This window comes from Hemitrygon akajei, chromosome 15 (assembly GCF_048418815.1).
Source record: "Hemitrygon akajei chromosome 15, sHemAka1.3, whole genome shotgun sequence".
Lineage (NCBI taxonomy): Eukaryota > Metazoa > Chordata > Chondrichthyes > Myliobatiformes > Dasyatidae > Hemitrygon > Hemitrygon akajei.
The window spans coordinates 74,160,546-74,182,796 of record NC_133138.1 but is presented as its reverse complement, the minus strand read 5'-3'; the positions used below and the strand labels follow the sequence as shown (position 1 = coordinate 74,182,796).

The 22,251-nt window shown below is 43.8% G+C and overlaps 1 protein-coding gene across 1 annotated transcript in view; it reads left to right on the top strand.

The window, feature by feature from the left end:
- Positions 1–22,251, top strand: part of LOC140739458 (semaphorin-4C-like) — a 65,935-nt gene that overhangs the window by 22,467 nt on the left and 21,217 nt on the right. Inside the window, exons 3-9 of the mRNA XM_073067769.1 lie at positions 167–226; positions 3,340–3,438; positions 6,856–6,967; positions 10,183–10,302; positions 14,471–14,622; positions 16,297–16,478; positions 20,424–20,565. Of these exons, the coding sequence (XP_072923870.1) occupies positions 167–226; positions 3,340–3,438; positions 6,856–6,967; positions 10,183–10,302; positions 14,471–14,622; positions 16,297–16,478; positions 20,424–20,565 (867 nt within the window). The remainder of the gene's footprint in view (positions 1–166; positions 227–3,339; positions 3,439–6,855; positions 6,968–10,182; positions 10,303–14,470; positions 14,623–16,296; positions 16,479–20,423; positions 20,566–22,251) is intronic.

Here is a 22,251-nt window from a genome sequence, read left to right as displayed (position 1 = left end):
AATGCAGTAACAGTTTTATTTCACTCTTTAAGAAGGCTCTGTGTGTCCTGAATCGGGTCGGTAAGGTCAGAGACAAATTGCTCACATCGCACTGACAAATCTATTCTCTATTTGCTTTCTGCATTCTTTGTATCCCTCAACTCATAGGCATCTGTTTCTGTGACAGATCACGTGGGAAGTTTCAGAAAAGGAGAGGGTGGACTGCACTGCAATCGGCAAGACGAGGGTATGTATTTATTTTCCCTTCTCCCTCCTCCCTCCACACAACCCCCAGAAAAAGAAAGTAAATCAAATAGAAACTGAATTCAAGCAGAGGGGTGTAGATAGGATATAGATAAACCTGAGGCAAGCAGGCTTTTACCCCCTGAGGGTGGGTGGGACTACAACCAGACGTCATGGGTTAAGGGTGAAGGGTGAAAAGTTTAAGGGGAACATGAATGGAAACGTCTTCACTCAGAGGGTCTTGAGAGCATAGAGTGAGTTGCTGAAATAGTGGTGCATGCAAGCTCGATTTCAATGTTTAAGAGAAGTTTGGATAGATACCTAAATGGGAGGGGCATAGATGGCTATGATCCAGGTGCATGTCAATGGGTGTAGGTAGTTTAATTGGTTTGACATGGACTAGATGGGCCAAAGGGCCTGTTTCTGTGACTCTACACACTCAACATCACTCTTTCTACTTGCTTTTCCAGACTTCTCAGTGTTGTTGCTCTGTTGTTAGCTAAGAGGAGGAATGGGACTGGCTTAAGGAAAGGGGGATGAAACTTTATTTTATCTCAGACTAAGTTACAGAATCATACAGCAGGAAACAGGCCCATCAGCCCATCAAATCCATTTAGCCAACAAACACCTGCAGTATTTACACTAAACCCTTTGTTTTATTTCCCCCACTTTCTCAGCGATGTCCCCTAGATTTGACCACCAATGGGGCAATTTACAGAGACCGACTAACCCACAAATGCACACATCTTTAGGTTATGGTAGGAAACTGGAGCACCGGGAGGAATCTTGTGTGGCAAATGGGAGAAGGTGCAGACTTGTCATGGACTGCCCTGGAGGCCAGGACTGAAGCTAGATCTCTCTTACCATGAGGAGAGGCTCCTCTAGCTGCATCACCAGCTGACCTGTTCTAGAAGTGCGAGCAGATCGAGTCCTGCAGCACGTCAAATCTGTGCTGACCATCAAGAACCCCATTTACACTTATCCTACTCTAATCCTGCTTTCATTCTTCCCATAGTCCCATCAAGGCATTCCCCCCACCCCCCCAACCCGATATATTCAGCTGGGAATTCTGGTTTGCGGGAGTTAGGGAGCAACAGCACCATCTGCTGCATTGCTGTGTCACCCTGACCCCTCCAATCGGGAGGATTTGGGACCTGAAGAAACTGTGAGCTAAAATATAACAGGAAAAGAGGGGATTTAAGGAAACACAACAAAAATCATCAGAGAAATGGAGAAATAAAGAAATGAAGATAGGCAGAAATGCTGGGGGAAAATAACTGAAGGAAATTGAAAGCAGTTTGAGAAAGGGAATGCATTTGGAACATAACATTAAGTTGTGCAGCAATAAATCAGCTAAGTAGGATGTTGAACATAAAGGCTAGATTGTCTAACTTAATTTGAATGATTTCTAAAACCACGGAGTCCATTTTCATTCACAGCAGAGGAAATCAAAAAGCCGAGAAAAGCTTATTTGTCAGGAAATTTAGCTTTCACCTCTTATTGGGGTGCAGTGTGGGTGCAGCTTCTGGGCCAAGTGTCAAATCAGAGGATCACCAGCACACTTATGGGCCAGCTGGCCTCAAGACATCACAGTTGTGACTTAGTGCATTCATAAGCGGTAGAAGCCGGGCTGTCCTTCACAGCTGGCTGCTGACCAGACGAGGGGCAGCCGTCACCTCATTCATGAGCCGTTGGCTGAACAGACATAAGAACTGAAGAAAGTGGGAGGAGTAGGCCACTTGGTCCCTCAAGCATGCTCTGCCATTTGATATGAACAAGGTTGAGCTGCTCCACGTCTTATCTCCTCTTGTGTGCTAGTTCTCCAGTGCCCCCTTTCCCTGAACATTCAACAGTTTAATGACTTCCTTTTTAAAGTAGCCCAAATGATCCAGCCTCCAAAATGCTCCGGGAAAGAGACTTCCAAGGAATCGCACCTTGACTTTAAACATTCATTTCCTTTTCTTATAATTATGTCGTTTCGTTCAAAGTTCTCCCATCAGTGGAACCTTCTCAGTATTTACCATCATCCTGCCTGAGAATCTTGTACATTTCAATAACGTGATCCCTCATTCTTCTAAACTCCAAAGCATAGAGAATGAATTTCTGAGATGGATCTGGTGAGCCCTTCATGTTGGTCACCAGGATAGAAGGAAATCAAAGGGATGTGGGGGTGGGGAGCAATGGAAATGGTGGAGCAGATAGGTGAGTACGGGTGGAAATTGGGATGGACTGGGAAGAATTAGATGGTGCAGTTTAATGATGAGGATACATCAATAATGATGGGGCCCCCACACAATGCTGCCATGATGCAGTATTCGCACGACGCTTTACAGTGCCAGTGACCTGGGTTCATTTCTCACCACTGCTTGTAAGGAGTTTGTATGTTCTCCCCATGATCGTGTCGGTTTCCTCTGGGTGCTCTGCTTTCCTCCCACAGTCCAAAGACATACTGGTTGGTAGGTTAATTGGTCATTGTAAATTGCCCCATGATTAGGCTAGAATTAAACCAAGGGATTGCTGGGTAGTGTGGCTCAGAGGGCTGGAGGGGCCTACACCACACTGTATCTCAATAAATAATCGCTGGGACCAAACATCACGGCCCACTGCACTGAGTACTTCTAAGCTGCAGTTTTGATTGTTATTGCCTGGTAGAAAAGAAAAGGCAGGACATGGAAATCAACGAGCAAGTAAATGATGAAATGGACATCGCAGCACGGACATACACGTCTGAATCGTGGTGTGGTTTGCTCTTTCCCTTACCATACAATCAAAGGTCATGTTCGATCCAATTTCAGTCATTGTGTTAAAAACACGTGCTGTGCACACTGATGACAGCACCATGTGTAGAACATGATGGTCAATAACAGCCATCACAAAGTGATTCCAAACAGGATCTTGATGAGCCTAAGTTATTCCATAAGTGGGCAGTAATTATTCAAAGAGAAAGAAGTATTCCTTTGCATGTGACTTGCACAGTAATACAGGTGCAAATGGTTTTTTAACTCACTGAGTTTCTCAGTGACGAGAACAATGCAACAGTTTCCTAATATCTGCACTGCGCCTGTGTGAGAAAGCCTGATCAATGAAATTGGAATCACTTTGTCTATTTTCTTGCAGGAAGAATGCAACAATTTCATCCTTGTTCTGCAATACCTCAATGACACACACGTCTTCACGTGCGGAACATTCGCCTTTAACCCGCAGTGCACCTACCTTGTAAGAGAAATCTGCTTCTGTTGCTAAGCCCATATATTGTATGGTAGCGTACGGCTCTTGTGTTGGTTAGACCAGCCGAGTTCTGATGGTTTTCTGATTGCCAAATGGGGAACAAGGGGAGTGGTGCTGGACACCTGTCACATAATCTCCCATTCTTAACGTGAATGAAACCCTTTTTTATTGGGCGTCTCTAGAAATGCGACTTGCTAACTGCCACTGGACTCTGCAGCGATAAACCCACCTTTCTCAGACTCTTTACATCTAGGGTGTATACGATTCTGGTCCTGCCAAATCCCTGAGGTTGGGATTCTCTCCCACCCAAACCCTGCTGTGTGTGTGAATGCTGTGTGATTTGCTGCCCCTGCAGAGAATAACAGATCAAACACTGCATACAATTATAAAGAAGTATATTTGAGAATGTTAACTTAAGCAAACAGATATTAAAGGAAAGGGGAAAAAACAGAAAGGACCCATTATTCTTAAACAGTCAAATATACACTTAAGTTGGAGCTTATCTTGCAGTTATTTAACTCACGTGCTGGACTGACGGTCTGCGTGAAAGCACACCCCACCTTGTAAATGTCGCTCAAAATCCATCTCGTACAAACGGGTCTCCCACGGGAGTATTGGTCCTTCCCCCTTGAAGCCATTCATCTGTTGAAAGGACCTTGAGCATCCTCAGCCATCTTCCTTCCAGTCTTCTCCCAGCTCCTGCCAAAACAAAATTACCTCAACCCAGCATTCTCCAGAAGCTTCTCCCAATTCCACCATCCTGATTGGCTGACAGTACATTCCTAAGTTGAACAACAAAGCCTTTTATCTGAGCTCAAACCCGGAGAAAACTGCTCTTACGGAACTGCTAAAATGAAATACCTACAGCATAGCAATAAAAATCTCAACCAGGGCGTTACATAAGAAATAATTACATCATTTTGTCAATCAGCAGATTCTATTACTTTTTGCGCGTTAAAATTTTGTTTTGCAATAGAATGTTCAGGGTACCACATCAACTGAAGCTCTAGGCCATCTGGTGACTGTACCGGTTACCATGGGTTTCGTTCAGAGCACCAAGGAGCTGAGATTGAGGTTCAGGTTAACGTACCTCACATTGACAATGAGCCACTAAGTAAGTCTGCCAAGGATGTGACTAGAGTGTGCAATGTTTTTTTTCTATGGTAAACAATTCAGTTTTAGTCAAGAAAATGTAAATCATTATGGGAAATGGAGAACTTGATGTGAATTCCATGAACCACGAGTTGTCTGAATTTTCCAACAGAATCTTCAGTGGATCTGGTTGAAATGCTCAGAGGGCCCTAGACATTTATAGTGAGCCCTGCAACCCGCAGCGCACACTGGACGCCGCTTGTATGAATACAGTGTTGTTACGTGTGGCCCACACTGTAAAGCTCGATCTATAGTGATTCAGAGAGGATCTGTTTGTGTAGGTGCCTGATTATCAAATAAGGTGGTGGGGGCTCCATCTACATCAAGTCAAGTCAATTCAAGTTTATTGTCATTTCGACCATAATCTGCTGGCACAGTACACAGTAAAAACGAAACTACATTCCTCTGGGACCCTGGTGCTACATGAAACAACACAAAACTACACTAGACTGTGTGAGACAGCACAAGGCTACACTAGACTGCATAAAACAACATAAAAACTGCACTAGACTACAGACCTGAACAGGACTACATAAAGTGCACAAAACAGTGCAGGGCAGTACAATAATTAATAAACAAGACAATAGGCACAGTAGAAGACAAATTTCAATATAATAATAAATGATGTAGATGTCAGTCTGGACTCTGGGTTTTGAGGAGTCTGATGGCTTGGGGGAAGAAACTGTTGCACAGTCTGGTCGTGAGAGCCCGAATCCTTTTGCCAGATGGCAGGAGGGAGAAGAGTTTGTGTGAGGGGTGTGTGGGGTCCTTCACAATGCTGTTAGCTTTGTGGGTGCAGCGTGTGGTGTAAATTCAGATTCAGATTCAGTTTATTGTCATTTAGAAACCACAAATGCAATGCAGTTAAAAAATGAGGCAACGTTCCTCCAGAATGATATCACAAAAGCATATGACAAAACAGACTACACTAGAAAATCCACATGACGTTTGGCAATCTTGAAAATGTCTGTAATAGCGGAAAGAGAGACCCTGATGATCTTCTCAGCTGACCTCACTATCCGCTGCAGAGTCTTGCGATCTGAGATGGTGCAATTCCCGAACCAGGCAGTGATGCAGCTGCTCAGGATGCTCTCGATACATCCTCTGTAGAATGTGATGAGGATGGGGGGGGGGGGGGGGAGTGGGAGATGGACTTTCCTCAGCCTTCGCAGAAAGTAGGGACGCTGCTGGGCTCACTGTTCAACAGATGACGCCATCGCCACCACCCTCCACCTGGACAAAAAAAGACATATGTTCGAACGCTGTTCATAGACTTCAGTTCAGCATTCAACACAATTCCCCCCCCCCCCCCCCACCTTCCTCTGGAGATCTGATCACTTCATCCTACAGACCTTTAGATAAACTGTAAGATGTTGTAAGTGAGTGCTGGTGAGCAGAAGCAGGGTCCAGACTACTGCAACACCCCTTGCAGCGACACCAAGAGAGTCTAATAATTTCCCCAGTCCTAACTTCGCACTGTTTCTCTTTGTCTATATACTCCACCCAGTTCTTGCTGTAGCCCTATCTTCTCCAGAATCAATTCTCAACACCCTCAGGTAATCAGACCTGGTGGCGACAGTCTCGTGCTTTCATTGTCACTGACTCTGGGATGTAGACAATGTAGATCAGGGGTTCTCAGCCTAGGATCCACAGACCCATTCCTTAATGTGTCCATGGCATAAAGAAAAGTTTGCAAACCCGTGATCTACATTGTCTACATCCCAGAGACAGAGATCACTAACTGCTTTCGAGATAAGCCACCTGGAAGTCCAGGTCCCTGTGACCTGAAGTCTCACTTTCCCCTTCAATCTCCCACAACCCCATCCCCCACACCATGGTACATCCATCCTAAATCTCTCACCAAATCAGACCCTTGTCTGTATCTGATCTACTGTAGGATGTGTGAGGGAAGTGCTTTTGCCTGTGGAGGACCTACTGGATTAGAGATCTCCTTGAGGCTTCATAGATCAAAGAATGCAAACAGTGGTCACTGGTCCTTCACATGTGACCTGGTTAACATGTGGTTACAGGCACTAAACCACTCACATGACCTTTCACAAAATTCACAGCGTGTGCCATGTGACTGGAAGACTAAGGATGTCATGTGTATCGGTGTGGGAGTGGCTGGTCAGTGCACAACAGAGAGCGAGGGGGCTGGTGAAGGGTGAACAGCAGTTGAGAGGGTTTGGTGCTCAGTAGTGTGTCAGGAATATAACAATATCACTAATGGAATGCCTAACGTGTTTTTTCCAGGAGGTCTCTGAATTCGAGCTGCTGAAGGATGAGAATGGGGAGATACTGACAGAGAGTGGGAAGGCTCGGTGTCCGTACGACCCAGCTTCGAAGCACAGCACTGTGGTGGCGGGTAACCTCAAATGTTTCTACAATCTTTATTCACAGGAGAAAGGATAGCCAAAAGAGTGAGCATTGTCCGTGTAAAAAATCTCCAGTTCACTGCTCATTTCTTCCAGTCTCTGAAGCTGGCCTTATGGAGCCATGGTAGAAGGATTGGCCTTTCTGTCAGAGGTGTGAAGGGAAGAGGAGGAAGTCAGCATCTCAGAGCGGAATGCTACAGGTGCTCCTCAACACAAACCACCAGTTGTGAAGATGCCACAGTGTGTTACATAAGAGGAAGATAAATGTAACCCTTGGACCACCCCTCACTTCTGGGGCTGAAGCAGTCCCATTCACAGGTTTATGATTTGATATTGGGCAAGAGGAGGTAGTGTTTGGGGCTGTACAGTATGAGCACCTCAAAGTGGTAGTTGAGAGAATATTTTATATTTACGATTCTCACAGTTTCTCAAATACATATATTTGACCATATCAGGGAGCAAGTATTGAAGATGGCAGCGTACCAGTTGACTCTTCCTCTCCTGGCCTGGCGTGCTCAGTGATAGGGAATGTGCGTTAGCATCAGGCATGATTGTATGTTGATATAGGTTGGTCCAGTGTATAATGAAAAAGTAGTTATGCACTAAATCTAAATGGATTAAACCTGCAGTATTTATAGTGATACTGTGCCATTAAGAAGTTTGTGTTACTTTTACCTTAAGGGCCAACCAAAAGTCTTGAATGTCTACTGTCCAGTGGCCCTGACCTCACACATCATGAAAACCCTAGAGAGGCTGGTCCTGGCTCCCCTCTGACCTCCCTGGTCAGACCAGCCCTCAGTCCCCTACAATTTCCCTACCAGGGGCACATTGGAGTCGATGATGCTGTCATCTACCTGCTAAACAGAGCCTTCTCCCATTTGGATAAGCTAGGCAGTGCTGTGAGGATCATGTTTTTGATTTCTCAAGTGCCTTCAATATCATACAGCCCTCATAGCTGGGGGAAAGCTCCATTCAATGCAGACTGGCACTTCCATTGTATCCTGAATAATGGACTACCTGATTGGCAGAGCACTGTGTGTGTGTAGCTTCAGAGCTGTGTGTCAGGCATGGCTATAAGCAGCACTGGGGCCCCACAGGAGACTGTATTGTCTCCTTTCCTGTTTACCCTGGACTTTAAATACCACACTGAGTCATGTTAACATAGAAACACAGAAAACCTACAGCACAATACAGGCCTTTCAGCCTACAAAGTTGTGTCGAACATGTCTCTACCTTAGAAGTTACTAGGGTTACCCATAACCCTCTATTTTTCTAAGCTCCGTGTACCTATCCAAAAGTCTCTTGAAAGACCCTATCGTATCCACCTCTACCACCGTTGCACTCACCACTCTCTGCGTAAAAAACTTACTCCCGACATCTCCTCTGTACCTATTCCCAAGCACTTTAAACCTGTACTCTTTTGTGGCAGCCATTTCAGCCCTGGGGAAAAGCCTCTGACTATTCACATGATCAATGCCTCTCATCATCTTATACACCTCTATCAGGTCGCCGCTCATCCTCTGTCACTCCAAGGAGAAAAGGCCGAGTTCACTCAACCTGTTTTCATAAGGCATGCTCCCCAATCCAGGCAACATCTTTGAAAATCTCCTCTGCACCCTTTCTATGGTTTCCACATCCTTCCTGTAGTGAGGTGACCAGAACTGAGCACAGTACTCCAAGTGGGGTCTGCCAGGGTCCTATATAGCTGCAACATTACCTCTCGGCTCCTAAATTCAATTCCACGATTGATGAAGGCCAATACACCGTCTGCTTTCTTAACCACAGAGTCAACCTGTGCAGCTGCTTTGAGTGTCCTATGGACTCTGACCCCAAGATCCCTCTGATCCTCCACACTGCCAAGAGTCTTACTATTAATACTATATCCTGCCATCATATTTGACCTACCAAAAATTATCTGCAAAAATTTTTCAATGACTCAGCAATAGTTGTGAATTTAAAGGGAGGACAGGAGGATGAATACGGGGCCCTGGTGGATGACTTTGTCAAATGGTGCAAGCTGAAACATTTACAACTCAACTCAGTAAGACAAGGGATATTGTGATGGACTGTAGGATGAATAAGCCTGCATTGCTCATTGATGGTGAGGACATGGATGTGGTGAGGATGTGGATGTGGTGAGGACCTGTAAATACCTGGAGAACAGACTTGAGTGGAGCAGCAACAAAGAGGCTGTGTACAAGAAGGGCCAGAGATGCCTCTACTTCCTGAGGAGACTGAGGCCCTTTCAAGTATGCAGGCCTCTTCTTCACATGTTCTACCAGTCTGTTGTCACCAGTACAATCTTCTATGTGGTGGTGTGCTGGGGCAATGGCATAACTCGGGTGATGCCAACAGGCTCAATAAACTGATTAGAAAGGCTGGCTCTGTTAAAGGAGTCAAACTGGACATATTGGAGGCTGTGGTAGAACAAAGGACCCTACAGAAAATCTTGACAATTTTGGATAATGTTTCTCACCCTCTGCATGACACCTTGGCTGAACAGAGGAGCACTTTTAGTAATAGACTATGACAACATTGCTGCTCCAAAGAGTTCTATATGAGTTCATTCTTACCCTCGGCCACTAGGCTCTATAATGAGTCAACCTATAGACTGGAAAGTGGTGACCCCCCCCCCCCTCCTGTTAGACTGTTTGTGGTAACTTATTTTCTCTTCTAATATTTATATCTGTGCACTTGTAATGCTACTGTGACACTGTAATTTCCTTTGGGATCAATAAAGTATCTACCTACCTACTTTTACCCCTGGCCAGTGTAGTCGTTGTAAAAATGATTTGGTTTTTCTCCCAGCTCAGCGGCCACTGAGGCACCTGAATCCTTAATCTTGGGTTAATTAGACACCAGTGGAAGAAGATAAAACCGAAAAGATTTTCTTCCTTCTGATATGAGCAACAATCCAAACTATCTTAGGACTCGTGCTGACTCAAAGGCAACATTAGCAGAGCCCTGAAAAGAATCAGCATTTCTGTCCATCTTCTCAAATGAGGAGCTATGTGTGTTGCTGATGAAACATCGGAATGGACAAGGATAATTCCTGCTACCCTCTTCATATTGTGGATTAAGAACAAATCTTTGTTGAATTGAAAAGTGGAATGTAATGAAGCTAATTAGAGGTGCACGCACTGTAGAATTATGTGTGGGAGTAAATGAGTAACCAACCCTTTCCTTTACCAATTGGCATGAGCAGATGGAATTCTGTATGCTGCAATGGCTTTCGACCTCCAAGGGATTCAGTTCCTCATCTCCAGGGCAATGGGTCCTTTCAACCAGCAGATCACAACAGAGGCATTAGATTCCTGGCTGAAAGGTGAGCTTTTAATTAATTTTAATGAGATATATACTCAGTGGCCACTTTATTAGGTGCACCTGAACACTTGCTCATTAATGCAATTATTTAATCAGCCATGGGGCAGCAACTCAGTGCATAAAAACATAGAGATATGGTCAAGAGGTTCAATTGTTGTTCAGACCAAACATCAGAATGGGGACCCAATATGATCTAAGTGACTTTGACCACGGAATGATTGCTGGTGTGGAGCATCTCAGAAACTACTGATCTCCAAGGATTTTCATGCACAGCATACTGTAGAGTTTACAGAGACTAGTACGATAAACAAAAGACATCGAGCGAGCGACAGTTCTGTGGGCGAAAAGGCCTTGTTGATGAGAGGTCAGAGGAGAATGGCCAGACAGGTTCAAGCTGACAGGAAGGTGACAGTAATAGTGCATCTCTGAATGCACAACATGCAAACCTTGAAGCGTATGAGCTACAGCCGCAGAAGATCACAAGCTTACACTCGGTGACCACTTCATTAGGTACAAGATCTCTTCCCTCCTTCCATCAAACACTCAGCACTAGAAGAACTCAGCAAGGGGTATTATAATTTGTTGCCTCCTTCAGATAATTTCATGTTTCCTATCTGCTTTTGTTAACACCCTTTGATGTGAGTAAGTTACATATAGACCTCCTTTCCTGAAAGGCAAAAAAAAATCTGATTTAGATTTTCTTCCAAATAGCAAATCCAAACAGTAAAGAAAATGTCGGTACGCACCTCCCTCATGGAGCATCCATACCCAGAAGGCACAGTAAGCAGGAAAAAATATTCCTACAGGGGCATTAGATCCTTCGTGACACCAACCACAGTTCGCATCATGAGCTCAATCTTAGGCAAGTTCCTTTCCATAGAGCTATACAGCATGGAAAGAGGCCATTGGTCCCTCATATATGTCCATACCATCAGTAGGTACCTATCTACATCAATCCAATCATCTAGTACTTGGTCCAATGCCTTATTTGACTAGACAATTCAGGTGCTGGTCTGGACATCTCAGAAATGCTATCAGCAACTCCGCTACCACCTCTTTCTCCACAATGTATTCCAAGTCCCCAACACTCTTTGGGTGAAGAAAGGTCCCTGTCAGATCCTCACTGAATCTTACCCACCTTACCTTAAATTTTATCCTTTATTTTTATTTACCTCTGAAATAGGGAAAGGTTTCCTACGGTCTACCCTATCTATACCTCAATCACATCCCCGCTTAGCATTCTCAGCTACAGAGAGAACAGTCCTAGACTCTCCAGTCTCTCCTCATAGCAGAGCTGCTCAATCCCAGGCAATGTCCCGGTGAATGTCCTCTGTACTCTGCCGAGCACTATCACATCTTTTCTGAGGCACGGTGAGCAGAACTGCATGTAATTCAGTCTTCGGTGTTGCAGCTTTCGGGGGAGTGGTGCTAGGTATTTGGGCCTGAGGCTGAGTTGTGGGGGTGGGGTGAGGGAGGAGGAAATTGGAACCAATGGCAGTAGTAAAATTTATTTTTGGCTTGTGTTAGATTTGGGTTGTGGAGGACGAGAGGGATGATCAGGCTGATTCGTGTTCTTGGGTCAGAGGGAGGAACACTGGGCAAATGCATTTGGCTACCGACATTGGTGTCGGAGGAGGGAGGAAATCATTGGGCCAGGCCTTGGGTCAGGGAACTGGGGGAATGAATGAAGAATCTTAACTTGAGTCCCAGAATTAGGCCAATGATCGGCCAGGGATCATGGGTGGTGGAAAAGCTGGGTTCACACTCGAGGATAGTTGAAGTGATTGGTGTAGGGTTTAGAGATTAAAGCTTCCTATGGTGACATTAGAAGATCAACAGAATGGTAATTCAGAGAGTTGTGAGCAAGAGTTTTGATAGGGATTGAGGTGTTTTGATGTGGGGCGGGGGGAGTAACGAATATTGCTGAAGTGAAGTCGTTTGGGGAAGTAGGCAGTTACCAGAAAGATCATTTTATCTCATTCGAGTTCCTGCTGAGTGTCACTCTGTGGGGAAATCCCCAGAGTGATAGCAGAATTATATGCAAACACCCCATAAAATATTCATTAACACTTTCATTCCCAGGAAGGTCAACTTTTGGTTGCAAACCACCAGAGCAGACATTGTGTTCTGTGGTTACATTTCCTGCTCAGTTCCTCATTGGTTGCAACACACTAGATATAAGCAAGCCCTATAGATTCAAAATACCCTTCATCACTTCCAACTTTGTCAAAATTTTATTGAGCTACAGTGCAGAATAGGCAATTCTGGCTCCTCGGGCCATGGCGCCCAACAATCCCTTGAGTCAATTCTAGCCTAATCATGGGACAATTTACGACAACCAATTAACCCACCAACCGGTATGCCTTTGGACTGTGGGAGGAAACCTATGCAGTTACAGGGAGAGTGTACAGACCCCTTACAGGCAGTGGCGGGAATTGAACCTGGGCCGCCCGTACCGTAAAGCATTGTGCTAACCATTACGCTGACATGCCACCCATATGGTAAGAATTGACTTGTGTTTAGATTTCTTTCATTATGAAAATAATTGGCTGCTATAACAACACTCCAGAAGCACTGCCTTACAACAAGTGCCGGAAAACTGCAGTGATTTGCTCTCTGACTTGTTTGATAACCCAGTGGTTTGGCACCTACCTCATGAAGTAACGTGTCCCTCAAACTCTCAGCTTCCAACCCCCGGAACCCAAACCTTTACCATAACCCCCAACCCCACCTCAAGACCCACTAGGGCTTTACTTCTGCATACCCCTGAAAGTTATGCCTCACTGCAAACATTTATGATAAAGCCATTAAGGAAATAATTAAATTTGGCTTGAATAGCATTCATTATAATAGTCTGGAAAATCTGCCAGACTTGCATCAGCCAAGTCCTGAGTCTACTGCATTGTCAGAGCTTTACTGTAACATCATCACTGTTGCTGATGCTTTGGGGAATCTTGTCTGTGGAACGGTTTCTTTGTATTCCCATGAGATCATCTTCAGCTCCTTCACTCACCCTGCAGTATTTCAGTCACCAATCCAGTATGACCAGTATTGCATCACAGCTGCTTTGACCTCACCAGAATCAGCAAACTGAGTCAATTTACAGACCAATCAGTGATTTTTTTCTTGTAGTGAAAAATATCATGTAAGGTCAGTGTACATTGATAGCAAAATGGACTAGTCTGACGATCTGGACTAACAGTCTTGAGATCTGAATTCAAATGGCATTTGAGCAACTGTGGAACTTAAATCTGGGTAGTAATTTGAACCTGGGCTGGGAATTGGAATTGCTTTATTATTGTCAGATGTACCAAGATACAGGCTTTTGCTTGTCTGCATACTGTTCATACAGAATGAGTCATTGCACAATGCATTGAGGTAGAACAGAGTAAAGCAATAACAATGCAGAATAAAGTGTAAAGGATACAAAGAAAGTGCTGTGCAAGTAAACAGCAAGGTGGCTGATCGTAACGAGGTAGATTGTGAAGTCAAGAGTCTATTTTATTGTACAAGAGGACCATTCAAGAGCTCAGTGAGGGAGGGGTGGATAAAGAACAACAGATGCTGGAATCTGGAGCAACAGACTATCTGCTGGAGGAACTTGTGGGCCAGGCAGCATCTGTGGGTGTGAAGGATGTGCCAATGCTTTCGACCGACACCCTTCATCTGGACATGAATTAGGTCAGCATGAAAATCTACTGGATTGTCATAAAAGCTAATCTCGTTCACTAACATCATTCAGTGGAGGATATCTACTATCTTTGTCTAGTCTGGCCCACGCGTGGCTCCAGATGGACCCCTTGTGCTGGGGCTGCACTGACATTACAATACTATATGTGGCTGTGGGGTGCATCGGTAGTCTGAGAGGTGTGCAATTGATCAAGAGCTGCTGGTTGAACTGAAATTGAACTGAAAGTTGAACTGAAAAACTGAAAGTAATGCAGTTTTGTGGAACTTGTAAAAAACCTGCCATTATTTTACAAGTCTCTGTCACCCCTACTATTCATTTGTCTTTGCAAATAAAAAGCTTTCAGACTTTAATAAAATACATGTTTCTACTTAAGATGGATTATGGTTCCACACCTCCTATTTTACTGCTACTCTGATATGTATCCATATTGTGCACCATGAACAATGGAAACTGAGATGCCTTTCCCCAACTCCTGCAGAACCAGCTTTCATTGGCTCAGCTCTGGTGAAGGAGAGTTTAGGAAGTGAAGTGGGCGATGATGACAAACTATATTTTTTCTTCAGCGAGGTCAGCAAGGAGTTTAACTACTACACTAAACTGCGAGTCTCCAGAGTTGTCAAGGTTTGCAAGGTAATCAATCAGCTGCTGGGAACAATTCTCAACAGTTCCTTTCTATTGGCACTTGGTTCTCAAATTCACTCAATGACTCCCTGGCAAGAAAAAGATGAGTAATTAAAGATGTGGTAATCAATTAGATGCAACTTAATTTTCTTGTATTTTTTTGTCAGCTCTTTATATTTTAGACAATTATAAGATTTCTTTTGGAAGTGTGACATGATAAACATATTATGAAGATAAACCCATTCTCCTTTAAATTAGCAGCATCATGAATGCAATCAGAATCGGACGCAGGTTTAACATCACTGGCATAAATCATGAAATTTGTTGTTATGCAGTAGTAGATTGCAATAAATAATAAAACTGTAAATTACAGTAAGAAGCATATATTATTTTTAAAATGTTAAATAAATGGTACAAAAAGAGAAAAAAAAGTAAGAGATTGGGCGTTCATTAGTTCAATGTCCATTCAAAAATCTAATGGCAGAGGGGAAGAAGCTGTTCCTGAATCATTGTGTTTGTGCCTTCAGGCTTCTGTACCCACTTCCTGATGATAGCAATGAGAAGAGGGCATGTCCTGGGTGATGGGGTCCTTAATGATGGATGTGACCTTTTTGAGGCATCGCTCCTTTAAGATTTCCTGGATGCTGGGGAGGCTAGTGCCCATGATGGAGCTTACTGAGTTTACAACTTTCTGCAGCTTATTTTGATCTTGTGCAGTGCCCCCCCACCAATACCAGATAGTGATGCAGCCAGTTGGAATGCTCTCCACAGTACACTTACAGAAACTTGGAAGTGTCTTTGATGACATAGCAAATCTTCTCAAACTCCTGATGCCTTCTTTATAACTGCATCGAGATCCTCAGAGATGTTGACACCTAGAAACTTGAAATGGCTTACTCTTTCCATTTCTAATCTTTCTACGAGAACTGGTGTGTGTTCCCTCATCTTACCCTTTCTGAAGTACACAATCAGTACTTTGATCTTATTGATGTTGAATGCAAGGTTGTTGCTGTGACACCGCTCAACTAGCTGATATACCTTGCTCCTATACACTTTCTCATTAGGAAAATATCTCCATAAGGCATTCCCAGTTTAGTCAGAGACTTGTAGAAATACCTGAATATGTAGGTCATATATTGAATGGTGTGCTGATGGGATAGTTTGGCTTCCTTCCCTGGGATGTGGCTTTGCCCGTAGGTGAGGTTGGGTTGGATGGAGGAAATGGTCTCAGTTCCAGCTTCACAGATTTGCTTTTGAAGAACACAGAGGATCAGTGGCAAGTGTGAAGCTGAGCTGATGTGTTTTCGTGAAGTGAAAATGGACATCAGTAAAATGGAGAGATGAAACTCGGGGCCAACACAGTGTGTTCCATTCAGGCACAATTGAAAACTACCAGGTAAACACAGCAAGTGTCACTAGGTAAACACAGGGAGTGTGACACATAGGAAGTATTGTAGACTGCAGGGTGAGCACAGAGAATGTTTCAAGCTGACAGTATATCTTTTAAACTGTAGTGTAAAATAGACAGATGGGTCACAAACCAGCCGTGATTAAATCAAACCTGTTCTGTATGTGGACACATCTGCACACCACCGTTAATACAATCATGTGATAATCAGCGTAACTGTTAACACTAACTGTCCCACTTTATTTCTCAGAATCTCTATTGACCTTTGTCCGCAGGGTGATATTGGTGGGCTGAAGAATCTACAGAGGCGGTGGACAAGTTTCCAGAAGACTTCACTCGTATGCCGTGATCCTTCGAACAAGCTTTACTTCGATGTGATTCAGGACATCTTTATGTTGCAGCGAGACATTGGGAACTGGACCAGCACTGTGTTTTATGCAGTATTCAGCTCACAGTGGTAAGTTTAAAAGTGTTTGGAAGACTCTGGATTCCCTTCTTGCTGTGTGGTGTCCTGGACAGGAACATGAAGTGACAAAGATAAGCAGCTTCATCAAGGCGGAAGCCTTAAATTACAAAGAGAAAAACGGGTGTGAATGTCTGACCTGCCCCTTGCCACCTTCCTACCTGAGTAATGACAGGTGTGTACATCACTTGACAAACCCTGTAGCAGCTGCTTGAAAAAGCAAATCTGAGACTGAGTGAATTGACACTGTACGTGGCAATATTCATTTACTCTACCACACCCCAACTCACGTGGTAAATTATTGTAACCTATTACAAAACACACATCACAAAAACACTACAAATAGACAGAAAATAGATACCTGGCTCCTACAAACCCTTTAGAACATAGAAACATAGAAAATCTACAGCACATTACAGGCCCTTCAGCTCACAATGTTGTGCTAACCATGTAACCTACTCTAGAAGATGCCTAGAATTTCCCTGTCACATAGCCCTCTATTTTTCTAAGCTCCATATACCTATCTAAGAGTCTCTTAAAAGACCCAGTTGTATCTGCCTCGACCACCTTTCCACGCACCCACTACTCTCCTTTGAGATCCAGCAGAAGCTCAGAGTTCAGCAGGTTCTCTCCCTCTGCTGGTATCACTGGCGAATGCAGGTTTGGAGCCTGGTCCTCTTGGGCCGTGATGATGACAGGGCTGGAGGCACACGTTCCAAACAAACAACTAGAAATGCACTGCAGGTCAGGATGATCTGTGGAAAGAGCAGCAGATGAGGTTTCAGAAATTGGGCTAAAGTGAACACTAGGAACTGCAAGGGCACCCTCAGAGAGCAGAAGTCACTATCTGCTTCCAGTCTTTAGCTAGAGGATTTTATATGATGCTTGTGATCTTGAGTTAAAAATACCAAAACACTAAAAAAAAGCTTGTCAGCAACCTGAAGTACATTCCTCTGGTTTTTCAGAAATAGTTGTGAGGTAAATATTTGGTCAGCAGCAAACCTATTTCTTATCTTTGGGGAGAATGATAATAGAGCTGGGACAAGTGTGATGTGAGAATTTTCTCCAGGCAATGTGTTCTTGCAGCATGGCAGCACCGTCTAATTTGCTGGGAAAGGTTAAAATCTTAACATGTCTGCTAAGTGGCAACTCCCAGGATTGTTGCTACAAGCACAATGAGATTTGGATCTTTGATAGCCTTCACTGCCATCATCACCCCCTCCCTCCCCAAGCAAGCTCTTCTCACCCCTGGTAGTGGGTGCCACTGCCTGCATACACATTGTGCCAGTTGGGAAATGTACAGCACTCTCCCCATGTTAGCTGAAACATGGGGAGTGACTCCAGCTAGTTAGTGGAGATACAAGGCATCGCAGTTTTGAAATCTGGAGCAAAAAAAAACCGCAGGCTGCTGGAGGGACTCAGCAGGACTGGCAGCATCCGTGGAGGTGAATGGATGGCTGATGTTTTGGGTCAAGACATAGCATCAGGACAGAGAGGGTAGAGAGGGAGGAGAGCCGGTATAAAGAGGTGAGCAGGACAGGTGATAAGTGGAACCTGGGGGACGATAGGTGGGGAGTGGGGGGGGGGGGGGGTGGCACAGATATAAAATGGTGATGATGAGTGGAAACCGCTGTAGTGAGGTCAAGCACAAATCAGGAGAGTATTTCACTTCCCTCGCCCAAAGCTAGGTTCCTTTACATTACAAACAAGTTTTCTGGCAAGTCAACAGATGCCTCAAAGATTTCATCAGCCTTCGTCTCTGCACTGTTTCTAGTGGATGAAACATCTGGAGCAGAAATGTTTATGCCTCTCAGGAACAGCACTGTCCATTTCTTCTGCTCCATCTGCAGGCAACTCAGCAATTCCCTGTTTGTACATCCTGCCTCTGCACTAACCCTGTGGTGCCACTGTCTGACATGAGAGACTTAATTAGAGAAGTGTCTTTGTTTCTCTTTTGTCTTATTCCACTATTGCTTCTTGGTTAACTGGAAAACCTCAGGAGATGGTTGTAATGCGGTAAGGCTGCAGTGGGTAGAGTAGGCTAGACCATCTGCACATTGCAAGTCATTGGGTGTAAATAGACCACAGGTAAAACAGTGTCCTGAGCCTTGTTGTTGAACTCTGGCATTTAGTTTACATGCAGCCCTCTTCTGCCCCACTCTCATTAGCTCTGGAGAAGGATTTTGGAGGATTACATCAAAACCCCAGGGATTAGCTCCAGGAGAGGTGTAAGCATAGGAATGGAGAAAAAAATCTGTGTATATGTATTTACCTTGAGTAGTCCACAGCCAAGCTTGAGATGGCATACAGTGAGCAAGTAGAATGGCTGGTAAAAAGGTGGGAATGCAACAAATTGAGCCTTAAGGTGGACAAGACCAAAGAGATGAATGTGGTCTTTAGGAAGGTGTAAGCTGACCACTTCTTACGATACATACACAACTCCTCTGTGGAGGGTGTTAGGAGCATCAAGTATCTGGGAGTGGACATAACTGACAATCTCATCTGGTCCCTCAACATCTCCTCTTTAGTGAAGAAAGTACTGCAGCATCTACACTTCCTGTGGAGACTGAGGTGAGGAAGGCTCTTCCCTCTCCATCCCAACCATTTTAACCAATTATTATAGGAGCATGATTATAGTGTCCCCAGCTGGTATCATGGCACTGTTAGGATGGGAAACAGCTTCTTCCCCCAGGCTGTAAGACTACTGAACTCCCTGTCATCACCCAGGTCTCATCACATAAGAAGCATCAGTAGAGCTATGCTGTTTATTTTTTTATCAGCTGGAAAATGGGCTTGAAAATGGCAGATGGAATTTAATGCAGGCAGGTACAAGGTGTTGCACTTCAGTAGGACCAATCAGATTGGGTCTTGGTAGGACACTGAGGAGTGAGGTAGAACAAAGGAATCTGGGAATACGGATCTATAATTCATTGAAAGTAGCACCATGGGTTGATAGGATTGTAAAGAAAGCTTTTGATACATAGGCTTTCATAAATCAAAATATTAAGTGCAGGAGATGGGATGTTATGTTGCTGTTGTATATGAGATTGCTGAGGCCTAATTTGGAGTACTGTGTGCAGTTTTGGTCACCTACCTACAGGAAAGATGTAAATAATGTTGAAGGAGTGCAGAGAAAACTTACAAGGATGTTGCCTGGGCTGGAAGACCTGAGATACAAGGCAAAATTGAATAGGTTAGGATTGTATTTCTTGGTACGTAGAAGACTGAGGGGGAGATTTGAGAGAGGTAAACAAGATTATGAGGGGTACAGATAGGGTAAGTGCAAGCAGGCTTTTTCCACTGAGGTTGGGTGGGTTTACAACTAGAGGTCGTGGGTGAAGGGTGAAAGGGAAACAAGAGGGAAACGTCTTCTCTCAGAGGGTCTTGAGAATGTGGAATGAACTCCAGTGCAGGTAGTGCACATGAACTTGACGGCAACATTTAAGAGATGTTTGGATAGGTACTTGTATGGTTGGGATACGGAAGGCTACGGTCCCAGTGCAGGTGGACGGCAGTAGGCAGTTTAAATGGTTCAGCATGAACTAGATGGGCTGAAGGGCCACCTGCTGATATACATCAGAGTGTATATGTCGAAAACACAATGACAGTGGCAGGTGCATGGCAAATGAAATAGCTGGGCTAGGAGTTGGAGAAAGGGCAATTTTAACATTGTAATTTCAGCCCACACAGCGTTGCCTCCTTCATCGTGGGTTTCCTCACACACTCCAAAGACATATAGTTAGTGAGTTGTGTGCTTGCTCTGTTGGCATTGGAAGCATGGCAGGTTGCTCAGAAAAATCCTCCACGGCTGGATTTACAGTCCTCCCTGCCGACGATGCGTTTCACTGTACGTTTTGATGTATACATGACAAATGAAACTCATCCTTCTCGTAATTCTAACTTTGCTGATTTTTTGTTTGTTTGCTGTTTCAACTTTAGGAGCAATTCTCTGTCTGCAGTTTGTACGTATGACATCAAAAGTATCCGTGCAGCTCTGGATGGACCATATCAAGAATACAAAACCGACTGTTCTGCCTTTGTTCAGTATAAAGGGCAAGTTCCATTTCCAAGACCCGGCTCGGTAAGGGACACACATTAAGTAAATGAGAATGAACTGTTCAGATTGGATAGCTGTTGCAGTGGTGATCAACCAGTTGATCAAAAGATGGAAGTGCAGTAGGGTTGGAAGTATAGAGCAGAGTTGTGTAAATTTATGAGACATTAATTTTTTAGCTTTTAATTTATTATTGTCAATATGTTTATTAAAAGCATCAGCATAATTTTTTATCCACTCAGTGGCCTCTTCATTAGTGATAGGAGTGGAATCCAGTGTGGTCTTCCGCTGCTGTTCAGTGTGTTGTGTGTTCAGAGATGCTCTTCCACACACCACTGTTGTAACGTGTGGTTATGTGAGTTACTATCGCCTTTCTGTCAGCTTGAACTGGTCAGACCGTTCTCCTCTCAGCTCTCATTAACAAGGCCTTTTTGCCCACTGAGCTGCCGCTCACTGCATGATTTCTGTTTTCTTGCTCTGTAAACTCTAGAGATTGTTGTGTGTGAAGATCCTTCTGAGGTACTCAAATCACCGTGTCTGACACCAGCAACCGTTCCACAGTCTGAAACTAAGGTCATATTTCTTTCCCATTCTGATGTTTGGTCTGAGCCTCTTGACCATGTCTGCTTGCTTTTATGCATTTTGTTGCCACGTGATTGGTTGATTAGATATTTGCATTAACAAGCAGGTGTACCTAATAAAGTGTCACGGAGTGTTTGTATGCACTGACTGAAAAGGCAATAATACGAGCAAACAGATTTTGTCACAGGTGCACATCCACTATTACGAACAGAAGTAAACCATTTACCCTTCAAATCTGTTCTGTCATTCAGTGAGATCTGTATCCAGGATCTATCAACTGCCCTTTTCACAACTTTATAAGTTCAGTTAGCATCCCCTGTTTTGGTTGGGAGAGAGTGCACTCTTCCGACACACCTTGATGCTGAAATGCTCCTCATTTTCTCTCTAGAATGTTTCAGTCATATAACCACTTGTAATGGATTCTTCCACCAACTGAAAACGTTCTCCTCTTAGATCCCATCAGTTCCTTTAAAAACAATAAAGCCTAGATTCTCTCATCCCAGGAATATGTCCAATTTATGTTTCTTTGAGATTTAACTTGAAGCCCTGGTAAAGTTTTATGCTGTGCTTTTTTTCTTTATCAGGGTACAATGTGTCCAGAACTGCAGGTGTACACCAGTGGAAGCTCACCCAGGCTCTGTAACTGCAGCAAAACCTCACCTACTCCTACTCCAGCGTTTAATTATGAAGGTTGATGTCTCATGAGCATTCTGATTATAATTTTCTGGACCACAACATTTTAGTGTATATTGACTTTTTAATCTGTTTGGGCCTGTCATGTCCCTGCATTTAAAATGTACACAGATCTATCCTTTTAAGACCAAAAATGGCTGATCTCATACTGATCTAAATTGAAATTCATCTGCAATAATTTAGTTCATTTGTTTAATTCATAGTGTCTCTCACTCTCATTTTATATTATACTTTATATTGTATCATTGCCATCTTGGACTTGACATTCTCTACTTCGTTACCTGAGTAACTATAAAAAAAATGAACACAGTACCTTCCAATTCAAATACAATAACCTTTATTTCTATTTTCGGTTTTTGATTGCTTAGCCATTGTCTTAGCAATGCCTTCAGTTTGAGGAATTTTAACTGTGGTTAAAAGGGTTTTTGTAGTGGCCAA